Genomic DNA, 20,700 nt, shown 5'->3' with positions numbered 1-20,700 from the left:
GCTTTTATGAAGAAGTGGAGTCGGCGATGGGTAAAGTCAAAACAAAATACACTATACTGATGGGCGACTTCAATGCCAGGGTAGGCAAGAAGCAGGCTGGAGACAAGTCAGTGGGGGAATATGGCATAGGCTCTAGGAATAGCAGAGGAGAATTATTAGTAGAGTTTGCAGAACAAAATAATATGCGGATAATGAACACCTTTTTCCGCAAGCGGGTTTGTCGAAAGTGGACGTGGAGGAGCCCGAATGGTGAGACTAGAAATGAAATCGACTTCATACTCTGCGCGAACCCTGGCATCATACAAGATGTAGACGTACTCGGCAAGGTACGCTGCAGTGACCATAGGATGGTAAGAACTCGAATTAGCCTAGACTTGAGGAGGGAACGGAAGAAACTGGTACACAAGAAGCCAATCAATGAGTTAGCGGTAAGAGGGAAACTAGAGGAATTCCGGATCAAGCTACAGAACAGGTATTCGGCTTTAACTCAGGAAGAGGATCTTAGTGTTGAAGCAATGAACGACTATCTCATGGGAACCATTAAGGAGTGCGCAATAGAAGTCGGTGGTAACTCCGTTAGACAGGAAACCAGTAAGCTATCGCAGGAGACGAAAGATCTGATCAAGAAACGCCAATGTATGAAAGCCTCTAACCCTACAGCTAGAATAGAACTGGCAGAACTTTCTAAGTTAATCAACAAGCGTAAGACAGCGGACATCAGGAACTATAATATGGATAGAATTGAACAGGCTCTCAGGAACGGAGGAAGCCTAAAAACAGTGAAGAAGAAACTAGGAATAGGCAAGAATCAGACGTGTGCGTTAAGAGACAAAGCCGGCAATATCGTTACTAATATGGATGAGATAGTTCAAGTGGCTGAGGAGTTCTATAGAGATTTATACAGTACCAGTGGCACCCACGACGATAGAAGAAGAGAGAATAGCCTAGAGGAATTCGAAATCCCACAGGTAACGCCAGAAGAAGTAAAGAAAGCCTTAGGAGCTATGCAAAGGGGGAAGGCAGCTGGGGAGGATCAGGTAACAGCAGATTTGTTGAAGGATGGTGGTCAGATTGTTCTAGAGAAACTGGCCACCCTGTATACGCAATGCCTCATAACCTCGAGCGTACCGGAATCTTGGAAGAACGCTAACATAATCCTAATCCATAAGAAAGGGGACGCCAAAGACTTGAAAAATTATAGACCGATCAGCTTACTGTCCGTTGCCTACAAAGTATTTACTAAGGTAATCGCAAATAGAATCAGGAACACCTTAGACTTCTGTCAACCAAAGGACCAGGCAGGATTCCGTAAAGGCTACTCAACAATAGACCATATTCACACTATCAATCAAGTGATAGAGAAATGTGCAGAATATAACCAACCCTTATATATAGCTTTCATTGATTACGAGAAAGCGTTTGATTCAGTCGAAACCTCAGCAGTCATGGAGGCATTACGGAATCAGGGTGTAGATGAGCCATATGTAAAGATACTGGAAGATATCTATAGCGGCTCCACAGCCACCGTAGTCCTCCACAAAGAAAGCAACAAAATCCCTATAAAGAAAGGCGTCAGACAGGGAGATACGATATCTCCAATGCTATTCACAGCATGTTTACAGGAGGTATTCAGAGGCCTGGAGTGGGAAGAATTGGGGATAAAAGTTGATGGAGAATACCTTAGCAACTTGCGATTCGCTGATGATATTGCCTTGCTTAGTAACTCAGGAGACCAATTGCAATGCATGCTCACTGACCTGGAGAGGCAAAGCAGAAGGGTGGGTCTGAAAATTAATCTGCAGAAAACTAAAGTAATGTTTAACAGGCTCGGAAGAGAACAGCAGTTTACGATAGGTAGCGAAGCACTGGAAGGAGTAAGGGACTACATCTACTTAGGGCAGGTAGTGACCACGGATCCGGATCATGAGACTGAAATAACCAGAAGAATAAGAATGGGCTGGGGTGCGTTTGGGAGGCATTCTCAAATCATGAACAGCAGGTTGCCACTATCCCTCAAAAGGAAAGTGTATAACAGCTGTGTGTTACCAGTACTCACATATGGGGCAGAAACCTGGAGACTTACGAAAAGGGTTCTGCGGAAATTGAGGACGACGCAACGAGCTATGGAAAGAAGAATGATGGGTGTGACGTTAAGGGATAAGAAAAGAGCAGATTGGGTGAGGCAACAAACGCGGGTAAACGACATCTTAGTTGAAATCAAGAAAAAGAAATGGGCATGGGCCGGACATGTAATGAGGAGGGAAGATAACCGATGGTCACTAAGGGTTACGGACTGGATTCCAAGGGAAGGGATGCGTAGCAGGGGGCGGCAGAAAGTTAGGTGGGCGGATGACATTAAGACGTTTGCAGGGACAACATGGCCACAATTAGTACATGACCGGGGTAGTTGGAGAAGTATGGGAGAGGCCTTTGCCCTGCAGTGGGCGTAACTAGGCTGATGATGATGATGATGATGATGACAGTGTCCCGCGACAATTGCCCCTTCCTACGCTTGTTACGCTTCACCGCGTTACACGACTGTACTGAGGCGAAACAGACTTTCGGGAAAGAGCATTATGCAATGAGCCGTGCTTTCCGAGCTTCAAAGACAAAATTATTGCTGTCAGCGGAGAAATGAAGAAACACGGCACCGAACGACAAGAAGCTTAATAGCCAACATCGAAGCAGCTAGGCCTAGCGTTGCCGCAGTGGTGGCTACGGCTGCCAACGGATCTGCGTGTGAGAGCACCGGTTCAAGGCGGCGAGGTAATCAAAATAGCAGCGGTGGTGGTTTTCATTAATGCCGTCTCGGACCTGCGATCATGCAAAACGTTTAGAAAATCGGACGGCGAAGAGTTCTTGCGTCTGAAATTTCAGACTTTATGATACATTGACTCTTCGGGGTACGTGGTGGTGCCGCGAAGCCGCCCGAGTTATCGGGGATCCGGAAAGTCGGTTGTTGACTGTGCACTGGCAACTCCTCCAGCCGACGACGATTCGTTACGATTCCTGTCTGTTTCTCGAGCCAGCATTACCACGACTTTTGACCCTCTAAAAAAATTACAGCTAATTTTCCCTGATAGAAGCACAAATTCCCTGAGTTTTCCCTGAGTTTTTCCAAACTACTCAAAATCCCTGAGAATTCCCGGTTGGTAGACACTCTGGTAGGCACAGGGACACGAGAACGTCCCTATCCAGCTTGGAGCCCGGTCGCCGCAAGGGAAAAGGAAAATGGTGTTCCGATTGAAATTTCAGACCTTTCAGCGGCACGTAGCGATGTAATTCTTCACAAACACAATCGTTAGCGCACATTGTATGCTCTGCACTTGGCAGCTCAAAATGGCCAGACCTGGTGAGAGGCCCAGGTTTGGTCATTTAAGAGGCAGTTCCATTAAAGCAATTTCCGTTTATCAAGATTCCTCTGTACATGGAAATCTTACCCCAGCATTTCTTCTGGATTTCTCAAGCTGAGAGGCTGCCACGGGAACCTTGCCGCATTTTTTAAAATGGCCCTTTTGGGGCCACCAACGCGATGCCTTGGCAGAGCTCACATGCCGCTTGCTGCCCGTGACCCCTCTTTGCCGACAGCTGCAGCTTGTTACAATCGATCAGAGAGCGCAGGAAGCATAATTAACACAATCAGAGTCAACACAATCAGAATCCAGATGGAAGAAAAGGGTTGGGAAGGGGGCACTGGCTTCCTCGCCAATATGGTTTTCTCGCAACAGCTATGCCATCACCCTTTTTAATCTTTTTTCATGCAAACTGGTTGTAACAATTATCGGCTATAAGAATGGAATTTTCATGGCAATTGAATAGTTACAAGTGGGCTCGACTGTATTTTGGTGGTAAGCCTTCATATTATTTTGTGAGTTAATGTAAAACTAGTCCTACTTGGTAATACTTAGTAGAAACAGCAAGCTAAAATTTTAATTATTAATAATTCCTACTTGTCATTTAGCAGGAATTGAAAAAAAATTCAGCTACAAAAACGATAAATGCTCAATCCGTGCTTAAAAAAAAAACTCTCTCTGACCTTTCAACATCATCAGGAGAAAGAACACCACCATCAGAAAACAGTGCAAATTTGCTTGTTTTCATCTTGGCATCAATAGTCTGTTTGGTCTTCATCATTGATTGCAACATATGGTTCACTTTGTTGCCATCCTCCTGTCAATAAAGCAAATGGGGAATTAGACAGCTTTGGTACACAACTGACATGTGCTAGCTTCTGCAGCATTAGTCCATGAAAATACCACGAACAGTAAATACAAGCAACGTTTACGTGAATGTGACAGAGGCGTATTACATCTCATGTAGACAGGCTAATTCGCTAGGAAGGCGTATCACATGAAATGCAAAGCAGGGGTAGTTTGAGATGGATAATGCACATTTCAGTGGCCCATGTAAACAGAAGCGAATCATATCAGGAATTCTAGGAACGCATTCACTGCTGGATGATAACTGGCCAAAAATTACAGCTTATGAAGCAGGCCGCACGCGATTTCTTTTCACTTGTCAGTACATGAAAGCAACTAAACTGTCCATTGAAACAGTGCCTTCTTTGTCAAAAGCATACACAATTAACACAGGTGAGACTTGACTTCTGGTGTTTACACAGTCACATTGACTTTTGAGGGGATAGAAGCCATGACGGCTGCGCTAGGCTACTAGTGGACATAGTAACACTCGCAGGCACACCGTGAAATTTTATGATCTTGATAGAATATGATAACCTTCCACACAAAAAAAACATTTCATAAACTTGTCAACATGGACAAATGAAGCAGAACCTCACAGACACTCAGCCAGTTGCCTTCAGTGCATTTCACAATGCAACAGCAAAAGCACGCTCATCGGAAATGAGCGCTAAATTTCAAATATGACAGCAGATGACATTAACAGGCTCAACAAGAAAATGTGCATTCATGTAAACAGTGGCGTATGAGTAAATGCAATGTGGTACATTAATATGATACGCTCTCTACCGTGTTCATGTAAACGTGGCTACAGTTATACCTTGGCAACCCTTACTAATGGATCTAACAAAGCACAACTGTAATTCCACTTAAAACTCTTATAGAAAGACATGCATTTAAAATATTGCTTTAATGAAAAAAAAATTTCTAGAAGAGAATATAACAAGCTACTTTCAGTTTAGAAAAATTATGTATTAATATTTCAACATTGCTTAGGCAAAATCTTGCTGTACTTAATGGTGCTAATAGCTCTACTGCTGCAGCAGTTCAAAGCTCCCATGTGCGTTTGGCCACCTGGCACATGTAAAAAAGACTACAGGGCTAATACCCGTACAACAAAGGCGAGGTTAAAGCCATTAAAAGTGCAAGACCTAAAGTTTCTTAATGCCATTATATTTCGGTCGCTGCTACACGTGCATACTTCATGACATTAAACGTCGCGATGGCGATAGCTGCAGGGAAACTGTTAAGTTTGCTTGCCCATCGTAATACAATAAAAACAGTTATCTAGAGAGCCAACGTTTAAGAAATGGCGTGCGAAACATTAATAGGCACGTTTTATGTAGTTTATTTCAGGAATGTCGTTGTTGCACTCAGCCATAAACTGAAGCCGAAGCTAGCTCAACGGCCAAACCATAGCGTAGCCAAAGCATTAAAAAATGAGAAATGGCACTCACAGGTTAATAGCTTTCAAGCAGCGATCCTAAAGAATTTGACCATGTGCTCCAGTTTGTTGTGGCGTATGTGCTTCTTCGAGCCAAATATAATCGAGAAATTCGAAGGCTTCAGTATGAGGCCAACAAGGCAAGGAATCGCCGCCGTGCAATCGAACAGCTTCTCCTGGCTAATGCGCTAACTATTAGTGCTGTAGTTGTGCATAGCCACAAGAGTGTGCCTCCTGATCTCTACGAAAATAAAGAGCTCCTTTTAAAAAAAGTGAAGAATACATTAGTTCTTTTTATCTAAAAGTTTGCTAATGACGGGGACATTGGAAACAAGAGTACGTATTCGACGACCAAGTGAGTTGCAATCATTGTAAGAACGCACTATGCCACGAAAAAGAGTTCTTTTTAGAAGGAAGTTAAGAATATATTAATTATTTTTCACTAAGAATTCGTTTAGTCTCGTCGGAATGTGGAGACATTGGGAACGAGAGTATGCATTTGATGGTCCAGTGAGTTATGAGAATGCACTACGTCACGAACAGCATTAAGCTTTAATGCCACTAAGCATGTCCCTGTGGCACCCCCGAATGGCCTTAAAGTTTAGGGCACTAGCAAGTTGATGTCGTTTTCTGTGTCCGTGTGGCACTGGTATAAGACTGCGACCACTCTAACTCCGCCCATTACTGTCGTCAATTCCAGAATTCTGTGCACGAAATACACTGCCCCTTAGTTGGGTATAGCGTACTATCACGGCAGAATAAAATGCAAACAGAGGAAGGGCAACTTGTGATACATGATGGATGGTATAACCGCTGCCATGATAAAAAGCTGCACATGCTAAGATATGTCGTTTGTGGCTTCGCACTATGCTCTTAATACTCTCAGTTATCAGTTAGCTTAACAATTCTTGAGCATGCCAGCATGCTTTTTGGAACCACTGTGAAAATACTTTTGTAAGAGAGCCTAAGCTCCAGTAGCAGACAATGGAAAATATAGGTTTATCGTTGATATTCATATGACAAGTGCATAGGGATTCTTGTTACATCACTTAGACTGAGACAGAGGTACAGCTGCAACAGAATAAGTGCAGCACAAGTGATTAATGACTGGAGCAGGAATATAGCAACACGGGATGCTCTTGTTCCTGAGCACGCTGGTTACAAGTACCAGGCACAATTCATGTTTCAAAGGAGGGGTGCCTGATATTCTTGTTATCGGCATGCTTGGGAACAAGAGTGCCACGTGCCGCGATTTCTTTGCTCTGTCACTGATAACGGTACGTGCAAATCTTTTTCCACTGCAGCTGTAAAAAACTCAGATATTATATTTATTCAAATCTAGGCTGATAGTATTTTTCAAATAACCATATACCAAACTCTAGGGTCGGCTAGATTTGAGGATTTGAAAAAACATGCCAGTTTGTAAATAAAAACGATAAATACGGTGCATAGCTAGCACCATCAAGAAAAGTTAGTAACACAGCCGCCATTAGCCACACCAGTAGCCAACTGAAGCACACGAGCAACGTAGCTATTTTGACCTGTGTCATATCGGCGTGCGGCGTGGCCCATAGCATGGTGTTACCGTAATGGCACCGAACAGGTAATGCCACTATAGCGCCACTTTCAAAGGAAAAGTTGTGTTAGCCGCACAGGCATCGTCAAACGTTCAAGCCGGCGGGACTTCGGCATCAATGAGAAAAACGCCCGTCATTGGAGGATGAATGGGGGATGCTTTTGCGCGTGCCACAACGAGGAGACAACAGCGATAAGGAAAATAAGTGCACGATAACAGAGAGGAGCTGTTCACTGAGATCACATCGCGTTTCAATGCGTGCAAGCCGTATTGCACTGTCTGCGCATGTAAAGGTGTGCCGACGCGAGCTTGCGCGCATCTGCAAGCGTGTGTGTGGATCTGGCTATAGCGGCGATGAGAACGTAGGGTGAGCTCGGCATGTTCATACTAAATAAATGCTGTTTTCATTTTGTGAACGCTGTCCTCACTTTTTTGTTCAGCCTACATTCAAAGTAAGCTTTTTAATTTTTTCTAGATTCGGACATTCGGGGGTCAGCTTATAGTCGAGTTATGTTAACAGGAACATACCGTCGACCACTATTTTGATAAACATGAGAAGTGCAACTCACGAACCTTGACTAACAATATGGAAGTGCCCACGGAGCATTGCTTCAGGCTGACTGTAACTGCGCATGCGTGTACCCTTCACGATAATGCAGGTGGTTATAAAACGCTGCTAAAGGTATCGACAGCCCTGTTTGCACGTTCCTGTTAACATTTTGAGAGGCACCACTCCCCATGTATGGTGGCAGAAACAAAGCCCAAATGGTCATGGCCTTATGCGGACCGAATGTTAGAAAACACACACAAGTGTGCTGCGGAGGTGATGCAATTTTCCGTGACTTCTAGAAAAAATTATTACGCACTCCTTGGTTTCCATCAAAACAAATTTTTTTTTTCTCACTCTATGGTGTCTGCCACTTCGGTAGTTCGGGAGCATGCCTGCACTTGCACATTTCAAAACTGCCATTCTCGCACATGCAGTTTCCAGATAAAGGTGTCAGGAAAATTGATATCTCCTTTCTTATCACTCAAAGGACTACCATGAGATGCTCACATGCATGACTTGACCTCTGGGGCCATATTCTCTAATGATCCACATCATTTTCCGTTTTTTTGACACTTCCTCATTGACTTGGACCTAAAACGGGGGTCGCCATGCCACTACCTTTGCTGGGATGGCACCCTCAGCATGACACACGATAAATATAGAAAATAAATTGAAATGCTTCAAACTATGGGCCCCAGTTGAGTTAAACCTGCTTTAAAACATACAACTTAGTTGTGTGAATATTATCACATTTGTAAACAACTAATTACGGTAGTTTACCCACGTAATCAGCAATGAACTATGTATTAAACTGCACACGATGACTTTTTTTTTCTTTATTGCCACCTAAAAAATTATTTGCTGCTATTTTTTCAAGATAGGTCGCTCTGGAGAATTTTAGTATGAAATAAAAAAATGTGACCTGAGGAGACATTTCTTGGGAAGAAAACATTTTTTTTTTAAATACGATCCTCAAACAGTTAAAGAGACACTAAAGGAAAATACCATGTTGAGCTAGATTAAAAGATTAGTCTTTAATAATAACAATTTCGTCATTGGTAGCGAGAAAATGATGAAAATGGAACTGGCGGCGTCTTTTTTGGACTATGGTACCTCTCACATGGCACTGGCTGATTCAGAGAAAGCGGCTTAGGGGGAGGTCACATGGGATTTACATCAATTCATCTGCTCTGGCGAGGGCAATTCAAATTGGTGAGCAGTACCGCGACATTCCATGGCAATTTTCGACGTAACAAAGCCATATACTGGCCCTCAAAAAACAATAATAGATTTTTAGACGAATAACCTTTCAATCTAACACGACTTAAATAGTTTGATTTAGAGTCCTTTTAAGTTATCTGAGAAGAGTCTGGTGCTGGGCCTATTGGTACATAGCTTGACAAACAAACTACGAAAACCGAGCCTTCGAAAACACTTCAAGCAGGCAAGCTTCAAGCAGACAAACTTGTCTCCTACCTATCCCTAAGCTCTTCATGACAAAATATTACATGGTCCAAGGAAAAAGCTAATGAATTGTACTACTGAAAGCTTTAACAGTATCAGTAAAATGTCCTATTTACTCGAATCTAGGCCGGCTCCGATTCTAAGCCAGCCCCCGAACGTCCGAAGCCAGAAAAAAATAAAAATTACCTCGAATGTAGGCTGAACAAAAAAAAGTGAGGACAGTGTTCACAAAATGATTGATTTAATATGAACATGCCGACTTCACTTTCATCATCACCACTTTCGTCATCACCACCATTAGCCTTCTCCCGATAGCCCAGACAACATATACGCTTGCGTCCGTGCTCCCATGCATGCGCAGACAGTGTGGCATCGCACGCGTCGAAACGCGGTGCAATCTCGATGAACAGCTCCTCTCTGTTATTGCATGCTTATCTTCCTTATCAGTGTCATCTCCTGGTTGCGGCACGCACAAAAGCGTCTCCCTTCCAACAACCGAAGTTTTTCTCATCGATGCTGAACTCCCGCATGGCTTACTATGCCTCTGCAGCTAGAACAACTATTCGTTTGAAAGTGGCACAATAGTATGCCTTTCAATAACGCCACGCCACACGCCGATACCATAGAGCCACCTCCAATACAACACAAGTCAAAGCGATGATAGTGCTCATGTACTTCAGTTGGCTACTGGCCCGGCAAGTAGCAACTATGATAGTGACTTTTTTAGCGCTAGCTATGGACCATATTTAGGTATCATTTCCAGTTACAAACTGGCGTGTTTTATAAAATCCTTAAATCTAAGCCAACCCTAGAGTTTTGTATATGATTATTTGGAAAAAACTATCGGCCTAGGTAAGAATAAATACGGCCACGGCGGCCGCATTTCGATAGGGGCGAAATGCGAAAACACCCGTGTGCTTAGATTTAGGTGCACGTTAAAGAACCCCAGGTGGTCAAAATTTCTGAAGTCCTCCACTACGGCGTGCCTCATAATCAGGAAGTCGTTTTGGCACGTAAAACCCCAAATATTATTATTATTAGATTAGAATAAATACGGTATTTGATGTTATAATACAATCTACGCATGTTACAACGGACCCGCATACAACACTTTCAGATATAACGGACCATATTTCAACCTGAGTTTCCTTTTAATGAACCCCACTTCAACAGACTATCGGCTATAGTGGACAAAACTAGTGGCAATTTTTGTCAAAATCACGCGTATACTAAAACAGACTTTTGCCATGCCAACATGTGCTGGCAACTGACTTGCGAGAGTCAGCCGACGATCGCGGCCCAATATTGTGCACACGAGGAGAGGAGGAAAGGGGGGCGGAAGCACCCTGGCTTTCGCACGCAAGGCACAGGGGTTAGGTGAGGGAGAGGGGTTCTACTCTGGTAGCTGCTGTTAACGATACGGTCGCACATCTTGAAAGCGATCAGCGATGTTGACAAAGTGCGCCCAGCGCTGGTAGCTTCATACGCACTGCTTTCGACGTTTAGTTCGCGTTGAAGCGAGAGACAGCGCAAAGGTCGATTCACCCACTCTTGCTGCCGTGCTTTCTCATTCCAACGTTTTGACAGTGACTTTACGTGGTCATCGAGCGAGATGAGTTCACATTTACCAGAGTGCGTGTGACACAGTGCTTGTTACTTTAGTTAATAAGAGAATGTTTACAATTTTATATGTCCAATAAAACTACTATTCTTACTTCGCATGGCTGTCCACTAATTTGCTATTGCAATCGATACTACAGCTTTCAGGCAAAACTGCAACTTTTTTTTTGTATTTTAATCTTTGCAATGATGTTGTTACACATCACGACCGAAGTTTCACAAGTGAGGCATTTTGGATATTACAGACTTCGGACAAAACGGACATCTTTTGTCGGATTATCAGGGTCCGTTGTAACGAGAGTCGACTGTAATAGGAGTCGCTGAACATTTAGACTCCAAGGAACAGCACCAGTCTTATAATGCCCTCCTCTTCCTGCTCCTTGAGCTGGAGCTTCTGGAAACTTCAAAGCAGGGCTAACTTTGATGTCCTTGCTCAAATACATGTAAAACACAGAAATGCTTTCATAAGGCAAAGGTCGGACCGATTTGAATGAAATTTAATGCATTTGAGAAAGTTACATTTTAATGACTTTAGGAACCAAAATCTAGATTTAGGATCCGAAATTTTTTGCAATTCCCAAAAATTGGTATAAGCTACAAAATATTTCAGCACAAAGTAAACAAATGTGTAACTCTGTACCAAAGACAGATATCACAGTTCTGTAAATTGCATCTACTACTGCATCTAAAGTGGACAAATTTGATATACGAATTCACAGCTTATGTGAAATTGTTGTACTTGAAATGTTAATGAGGGTCTTGCAAAACTCCTACCAACAAATTAGTGGTGTATAATACCTGAATTTTGTCTGGTTTAGATGCGTTAATGGGTATTGTTTTTAGAAATGTCATACTATTTTTCATTCCTGTGTTAGAGAGTTGTAAACTCGAAAGTTGATTGTTGAGATTTCTTCATTTTGCAATTTTTTTTTATTTTTCTGATGGCCTACATAAAAAATCTCCTGTCTACAGTCACTAGATTTCAGCCTTCTCTTTCCAATGCAATAAACTTCAACATCAGTGCCGTGATTGCTGAGAAAAACTTTTTCTCAGTTCCCATGAATTTACATAGGAACTCTCAAGCAAAAGCTTCCGCTTAATGCTTGCCTTAAGTGTCCATATTAAAAAAATTGATGCTGATGGCATTCCAAGGCCTGACTTCCCACTGTCTTGGAAAGCAGTACCATGAAATGCTGAGCTTTGCATGGACGCATACTAAACTGATGTAGACACAGATTTCTGATTAAGAATGTTCTTTGAGCCACAGAACGAGCTTTTCATGCTAGTGTAAGCCGCATGACCGCAAAATGCAGTTACATCACGCTGTTATGATGCAGTGTGGCACAATTTCAGTTTGTTCTGCTTTGGTGCAATATTTCTGAAAAAATAAGCTATGACACCTGTTTCTAACAAGTCATGAGTCACTGACCCCTCGTCCTTCCTTGTGGGAATGGCTGCCACGCAAGTCTATGTAGACAGCATCCTTGTCGAAGACAACACCTCCAACTCCGGCCATTGGAGCATAAAGGAGGCGCTCCTTCTCATTAAGAGAGCGCCGTTTCTCCTTGTCAGGCAGTGGGCATGGGTCAGGAAGGAGGCTAACCTCATGGATGGCGAAGTCACCACAACCTGAGTCAAAGCAACAGAAGACACTCATTGGGTGAACCTTACTACAAACCACACTTGCTCACTGACACACTATAATTATTTTAATAACTTGCATGTAAATGAGTTTATGTCAATTACAGACGAGAATCATGTTTGTTTATAAACAGAGTACTGGAACATCGGGGGCACACACCAGCATTTCTGTGCCCCCAGACAACTCCATGTTTTCTTATTTATGATTTAATGCCTTTAAAAAAAAAATAGTTGCTTTACACTTGCAAAAACGCATGTCATCATGCAAATATGGTAATTTCTCAAATAGGTTCTCAAATAGGTGGTTCTCAAATAGGTGTGCGCAAAAGAATTCCTAGGGTCCACGAAGCTCTCCCCCTCCCCATAAATTGTGCCTGTGTCAAATTCAAGAGTAGAGTGTGCAGCGCGTCATGCCTTTCACAACGATATATGCAAGGTGACGCTTACCACCATGCTAATGAAAGAGGACGCTACTACTGCTGATACTACAATGCCATACCTAAAGGCCATATGGCACTTGGCACATAGCGAGAACTCTTGGTAGTGTTGGCAAGGAGGTAAGGCACCAAGACAACCAGTAGCCAAGCTCTCCCAAGTAACAAAGAACCTAATAAAGAAATGTCAAAGAATGAAAGTGTCCAACTCAAGAGATAAGATAGAATTCGTGGAACTGTCAAAACTGATCAACAAGGAGAAAATAAGGGATATTTGAAATTACAACATGAGAAAGGCTGAGGAAGCTGTAAAAAATGGACGTAGCATGAAATCAGTGAGAAGGAAACTTGGCATATGACAAACCAAGATGTATGCACAGAAAGATAAGCAGGGTAATATCATCAGCAATCTCGAAGGCATAGTAAAAGCAGACGAAGAACTCTATACTGACCAGTACAGTACCTAGAGGAGCCACGATACCTCTATTCAAAGCAGTAATGAACAGGTTGCAGAGACTCTAAATAGGGATAAGATTAGAAGGGCCTAGCAAGACATGAAACAGAGAAAAGTGGCAGGAGAAGATGGAATAACAGTCCATTTAATCAAAGATGGAGGAGACATAATGTTTGAAAAACTGCTGGCTCTCTATACGAAGTGTCTATTGATTTCAACAATTCCAGAGAACTGGAAGCACGCAAACGTTATACTAATCCACAAAAAGGGGTGACGTTAAAGAATTGAAAAATTATAGGCTGATTAGCTTACTTTCATTATTATATAAAATATTCACAAAGATTATTTTCAATATAATAAGGACAACACTGCACTTTAGTCAACTAAGGGAACAGGCTGGCTTCAGGAAGGGATACTCTACAATGGATCACATCCTTGTTATTAATCAGGTTATCAAGAAATCCGCAGAGTACAATAAGCCTCTCTATATGGCTTTCATAGATTACGAAAAGGCATTTGATTCAATAGAGATACCAGCAGTCATAGAGGCATTACGTAATCAAGGAGTACAGAACGCTTACGTAAATACTTTGCAAAATATCTACAGAGGTTCTACTGCTACTTTAATTCTAAACAAGTAAAGCAGGAAGATACCATTAAAGAAAGGGGTCAGACAGGAAGACACACTCTCTCCAATGCTATTCAGCGCGTCCTTGGAAGAAGCATTCAAGCTATTAAACTGAAAAGGCTTAGGAGTAAGGATCGAGGGGTGAATATCTCAGCAACCTTCGGTTTGCCGATGACATTGTCCTATTCAGCAACAATGCAGAGGAACTATAACAAATGATTGAGGACCTTAACAGAGAGAGTGTGAGAGTGGGGTTAAGATTAATATGCAGAAGACAAAGATAATCATGAATAGCCAGGCAAGGGAACAAGAGTTCAGGATCGCCAGTCAGACTCAAGAGTCTGTGAAGGAGTATGTTTACCTAGGTCAATTACTCACAGGGAACTGTGATCATGAGAACGAAATTCACAGAAGAATAAAAATGTGTTGGAGCGCATACAGCAGACATTGTTAGCTTCTGACTGGAAGCTTAGCACTATCACTGAAAAGGAAAGTGCACAATCAGTGCATTTTACCAGTGCTTACATATAGGGCAGAGACTTGGAGACTAACAAAGAAGCTTGAAAACAAGTTAAGGACCGCGCAAAGAGCGATGGAACGAAGAATGCTAGGCACCACGTTAAGAGACAGAAAGAGAGAGGTTTGGATCAGAGAGCAAATGGGTATAGCTGATATTCTAATTGACATTAAGAGAAAAAAACGGAGCTGGCCAAGTCATGTAATGCGTAGGTTGGATAAACGGTGGACCTTTAGGGTTAAAGAATGGGTGCCAAGAGAAGGGATGCACAGTCGAGGAAGGCAGAAGACTAGGTGTGGCGATAAAATTAGGAAATTTGTGGGCACTAGTTGGAATTGGTTGGCACAGGACAGGGGTAATTGAAGATCGTAGGGAGAGGCCTTTTTCCTGCAGTGGACATAAAATAGGCTGATGATGATAATAGGCCACTAATTAACCTTGCTTTATTTCTCAATCCACAGCAGCATGCCTGCTTGTTTCCCCTGCCTGCTGCGATTGTGACAGCTGGCATATTAGGAGGTGCAGAACTATAAAATTACGTTTTGTTAGTTGATCATTTGCTGCTTTAGTGCATTACGCATCGTCGGTGCCTGTGCAGCATGCCATTGTCAATGCACCTGCAGACACCATTTAATTTACTGCTGCCACATTCAACCTGCCATTTTTATATATTTTAGTGTACAAAACTTATTTTCAGCTAGCGAGCTCTTCAGTGGCAGTAAGAGCAACCTACATCATTAGCTACCACGTAGCCAAACAGATGAAGCCTCACACCACTGTGAAATGTTGCTCATGCCTTGCATGAAGGAAGTTGGCGGCACCTTTATCGAGAACGAGCATGTGAAATTTTTTTTAAGTACCCTGCAAGAATTACAAGGTTGCCCAAAAGGTGGGAGAAATCCTGTCTGGTGTGCAAAGCCAGGTAATTGAAAAATTGCGCCGTAAGATATCTCATGATGGACTGCCGAAGTTAATGCGTAAGCATTGAATCAATACAGCGACACAACGTACTGCCACAGTTCAAACGAGTTGTGTATGAGGTGTGTACTACAACCGGATCCTTGTTTTGCACTTGCCTACGAGCACTCAGTGCCATCTAGCGGCATCGCCGCAAAGCCCTGCGCATGGCTTCCAAAATGCCCGATGCACCAGTGTGCACGATCGCTGAGAACAGTGCCATACAACAACCAGACTCCTCCCTCGCACTTCTTTTAGAGACGCTGCGCCCTACTCTTCCAATCTCACACAGGGTCCTTGGCCACTCAAACACAACAACATGAACTGTTCGATTTGAACCCTTCATGCCATTTGATCGGTGTTCCCGAAAAAACAGTTGCTCATGTCTTGCAAGTCTACCCACATCTACATGACAAGCCCCGCACCTTGCCAAGTTTGACTGAACCCTTGGGCCTGTTTGGTCAAGTGAATAAGGCACAATTCAATCGGGCCCAACCAATGAAGAGTCTGCTGCTGCGATGGGAATGGCTCTACAGACGAACTGAAAGCAGACCAGCTGAGGAAATGACCCACACACCTCCTTTGCCAACTGTGCACACCGGCATGCAACTGCCTGGACATCGTTGCGAAGACGGCTGCGCAGGGTGCAGAACACGCCAACCCTGCCTCAGGACCCACGCGGAGACCAGCCAAATCTACCCCTATGACAGAAACCAAAGCATTGGCCACACAGGCTACGACATGTGACCTATATTTTCATTGCCATGCCACTGTCCCAGCGATGCCAAACTTGGCTTGGCCCATCTTGGTGCAAAAAAGTTTTCCTTGCGAAGCTGTGGTGAAACCTGACAGCACACGAACAAAGCCCAGGTGTGAGAAAGCAAAAAACTAAATTATTTTTCCTGTGGTGCCTGAAATGCCTGCCCTGCGTTAAAAGGGCCCAGGAACTCCTTACTTGCTAAGACCACTTGTGGCCTCCAAGACAAGAAGCGTGGTGCGCTGGTGCCTGAGAACGCTGAGAACTGTTTGCTCGCTTGCCGCACACTCAGTAGGTGAGAGGTTCATTGAAGGGTGGCACATACCTAGTGCATTCATGGCACAGCTCACTAAAGCATTGGAGTGAAAGGCATTCTTTAAAAGGCAGCACATATTAAATGCGCAGCCTGCTAATACCTTGGGTTGCTGTCCTTGAGGAACCCTTGTGACGTGGGTTCGATTTTGCTCAGCACTGGAAAAATTTCAGGGATCTTTTTCGTGATACTAGTAGAGCAGCACATTCCTAGTTGCCCAAGTTGACGTAAATGTTCACTGAAGCTGCACACCCCTACTGACACATACCCACTGACCTAAGTGGGTATCAAAGATATTCATTGAAAACCAGCACAAATCAAGTGGCACATACCCAGTGCTCCAAGGCGGCGCCGAGGAGTTTCTTTGAACAGCAGTACCTACCCAGTGCCACATCTTACAGTGACCCACGTCAGCGTGAAAGAGGTTAGTTGAAGAGCAGCCTGTATGTACACAATACCGCATACTCAGTGACCCAAGTTGGTCCGATGGTTGGTTTCAAACACTGTTACCTCAGTACAGCAGTACAGTGCACTACTCATTTGACCACGGACTACCCAGTGACCCAGGTAGAAAGGAAAATGGTTAGATACAAACGAACGTACATACTAGATACAAGCTTAGAAAGATAGATACATACATAAAGAGCCCCTGGAGAGTGTGTTAAGGTGGGGAAGTGGATATTCTGACCTTCATTAAGACCCCCTTTACTAAATTTAATGAAACTGCACAGTCGTGTTCAGTTTTTTTCTGCTGATTCCAAATATGCAATTTTTCTTAAAGTATGCCAATTAGTTCTAAAGTTAATTAGCATTGTTTTTGGGAACAATTGAGCAAAAGCTACTCAACAGAATCTTGCTTTAGGCACATACTTGGATACTAGAAACTATAAGCTTCACAATGATAGGAATAGTTTTTTGGTATAACAATTATTAACAATTATACAGCACATCAAAGTTTTCTGTTCAAAATGGGTTCAAAGTGCCTGTTTAATGTACGGACAATAAAAAAATATTAAAAATGTGATACAAGAATCTGGTCCTACCACTGTGTGCATTATCCATGTAGCTCAGTACTTCAACAAAAATTACAGTTCTAGGTGCCCCAATTAGTGCGAAATCGCTCCCGGAAGGACGTAAATATTCAAAAATTCATGTTTTGAAAAAACGCAAAAAAATGGACAAGCTCATTTTTACTCAAATATAACAAGAAGTATTGATACATTCACATATCTAAATGGTCAGTAGCCATCAGGGATGTAATCTGTATGCCTACAGCTACCCAAATAGTTTTTTGAAGGCTTGTCGTAGATTTTCTGCAGAAGCACGCTTGCAGGCTGATGCTGCTGCTCACTGGCTATCTTTCTCGGCCATTCTCATGCTGTTCGGTAGCCCCGAGTTCAAATGAAGCTCCTGGAGTATGGGAGATAAAGCTCTCTCGTTCCCCAAATTAAATTTCATTACTGCCTCAGCCACAGCAGCATCAACAGCAAAAAGCGAGGCATGCTGTTCCATAGGTGCCAATGCCCAAATCATGGAATGCAAGCATTCATTATTTTTTTGGGTCATGCTGCACTGGCACCTTTGAAGCAATTTTTCTTCTGAGAGGCACTCATACAGTGCTAAAAGGGCTTGACAAACATGAACAGGCAAATTATATCAATGCTTTGGGATGGGCTCATTTTTTTGCTTGTGCAGCATTCTGACGGCACCAAGAGTCTGGACCAGATGGGCAAAAACTGTGGTTTGAAACTTTGTCGTTTGATGTGATGTGGTGGTATGTTGCCATCATAGCCTTCTGCGTAGCCTTCACATCCCCTTCGTTGGATTTTAATGCCCGTCCATAGTAGGCACCGAGTTTGGTGATCAGGTCACCTGTCAATTTTCCTTTGCCACCAAGTGTTTCAGAAGCAGAGCATTTGTGTTTGGCAATGAGAGTGCGCAAAGCAGTCCCCATCCTTTTTCGGACGTGATTCATGCAATCTTTCTTCTCGACTGGCCCAAAGCCATACTCTTTGGCTTGTCTGAGAGCAAGAAATGTGCGACTATCACAATCTGAGAGGACTGTGGTGTACCTCAGTTTGTGCAGCTGAAGTGACATTATATACAACAGTATAATGCAACAGTATAAGCGCCGCTTCAACTTCCGTCTCCCCTGCATTTTTTTCTGTATTTTTTTGGCACATCATATGGCTTGCCTTCCAATCTTGGTAGTCCGGGTCACCAGTTTTCGGGTCACGCACACACCCAGCACAAGTCTTGAGAACAGTTCGATGACCGTGCTGACTCCGATGTGCAACGAATGGACGTGTGTCATCCCCGAGCCATCGTAGGATACAGCTATATTCCCGGAGTTCGCAAGGTCAAGTCATTATACAATGACTTCACTGATAGCGCACACGCACCCATCAGCTTTTGGGCAGCAGCCGACGACGCCGGTGCCAGCTCTGCTTGAGATAGCCTTGCCAAGTTTTGTTATGAAGGCCACGGTGTGAGATATTTATTGCAGCAAAAACATCATTCATTGCTGTTTGTCGATTTCCAGTGCTAACCATCGCACGAGCAGTGCGAATATTCACTATGAAGGGGTTGACCGTTATGGCGTTTTTCAAGCACCGCGAGCAACACTCGGAAACAACATCACTGCAGTTTTCACAAACGGCAAGAAGCTTGATGGCAAGGCCGTATTCTCGCTCCTTTGAGTCAAAAGTCACGGAGCTGCCACAGAGACTGCACTTTAGACGCCAGATCAAAGCACTTATCGCTTCCGCACTGGTAACATAAAAGCGTGACTTCATCTCCGCCAGCCCATCCGCACCGTCGTTGACACTCTTACACATGTCCAATTTCCGCTTCGTTGCCGATGTTCCCCCCAGTTGTTGGATGTTTCCCCTGCATGCTTCTGCTGTTGGCACAATTCCGCTAGCTGCACCATCTTTGTGTCGTGCCGAATGCTGCTCCAGCGATCACTATCGGCTGGCGACGTCCTTAGGCTTGGCTCGCTCTCGCCAGGTCCATTGCATCCCACGTCGCAGACGTCGCTTGAAACCACCAGCAGGTGGTCGTCGCTGTGTTTTTCGGCAGGGTCTGAGCACTTTTCGAAGTTATAGCGCGCCCGCTTTGTTTTCTTGCCAAACTTGTTTTGAGTGGCAAACTTCCGAAATGACTACACGCTACGCTAGCGGCAGTCAAAATGGCGTCGCAGTTCGCTTTTCAAGCGTGTCCGCAGGCCGCAGCAGCAGACGACGCCAGCCGCCTAAGCCAATCACAGGACTTTATTTAGTCAGATGCACTAAATGTGCGAATGGGGTCGCACACTGGGTCTTTTTTTCGGTGCAGTATTTCTAAATAGCGAATAGGGGAATGAACGAAAATGTGGCGAGAATTGAAGAAGTAGTTCTTTCCAATGCGACCAAGATGGCCGCGACAGCATAGGTCGTTCAGCAACGGCGTGGCATGAAAAAAGCTCCCTTTTTATACTTCTTTCTGTCAAAATATAGCTCACGGCGGTTACATGAACTGATATTGCGGCTAAAATATTGATCCATGACGCGGGAAACTTGGTCGGAACATGCAGCAGTATTTGTATATTACGAAAATACCATTTTCAAAATACCAATTTTTTCGTTTTTTTTTTTGTCTCTAAGACCCGTGTCCCCCCTTAAGTACCCCCAGAATGCTAACGCATTAAAAACTGAAATCCACCGGGAAGTTTTCTCTTGCCATGAATGAGAGCTGCAATGCATCTGGCAGGCCACAGTACATCCTGTTTGTGCTTTTCATGGATAACTTGGTCACCACCTAAGAATTTCTTTTATGCAAAGAGTTCAAAACAACAGCAAAAGATCAAGATCTATTCAATGATATTATAGCAGCTTTTTTGTTCTGCATGGAGTTACTTGGGATGTGTGTGCGTAAGTGCGTACTGATGGTGCCTGTGCCATGGTTGGCAGATCAGCAGGTTAGCTAGGCCTAGTGAAGCACAATTCAGTCACATTCGTACAATGTATATGTTAGGCCGCTCATCTCTCGAACACGCAGAATGGGCAGTGTAGGGCTGCATGGTTTTGTACATACTTTCGCATTGCCGCGAGTTGCCCAAGTGTTTTGTGAATAGGGAGGCGTCCACTCCCCAGCGCGTCCGGGCAG

The 20,700-nt window shown here is 43.6% G+C and overlaps 1 protein-coding gene across 2 annotated transcripts in view; it reads right to left on the bottom strand.

Annotated features, from left to right (window-relative positions):
• LOC142578861 (ribosome biogenesis protein BMS1 homolog) overlaps positions 1-20,700 on the bottom strand; it is a 195,465-nt gene that overhangs the window by 153,888 nt on the left and 20,877 nt on the right. For both annotated transcript variants that reach the window (XM_075688505.1, XM_075688515.1), the window contains 2 exons: positions 12,283-12,482; positions 4,037-4,170 (listed from right to left, as the gene is read on the bottom strand). In XM_075688505.1, coding sequence (XP_075544620.1) covers positions 4,037-4,170; positions 12,283-12,482 — 334 coding nt within the window. The remainder of the gene's footprint in view (positions 1-4,036; positions 4,171-12,282; positions 12,483-20,700) is intronic.

Source organism: Dermacentor variabilis, chromosome 1 (genome assembly GCF_050947875.1).
Source record: "Dermacentor variabilis isolate Ectoservices chromosome 1, ASM5094787v1, whole genome shotgun sequence".
NCBI classification, from domain to species: domain Eukaryota; kingdom Metazoa; phylum Arthropoda; class Arachnida; order Ixodida; family Ixodidae; genus Dermacentor; species Dermacentor variabilis.
Note: the sequence above shows the minus strand (reverse complement) of the source record. Positions and strands in the feature narration are given on the sequence as shown.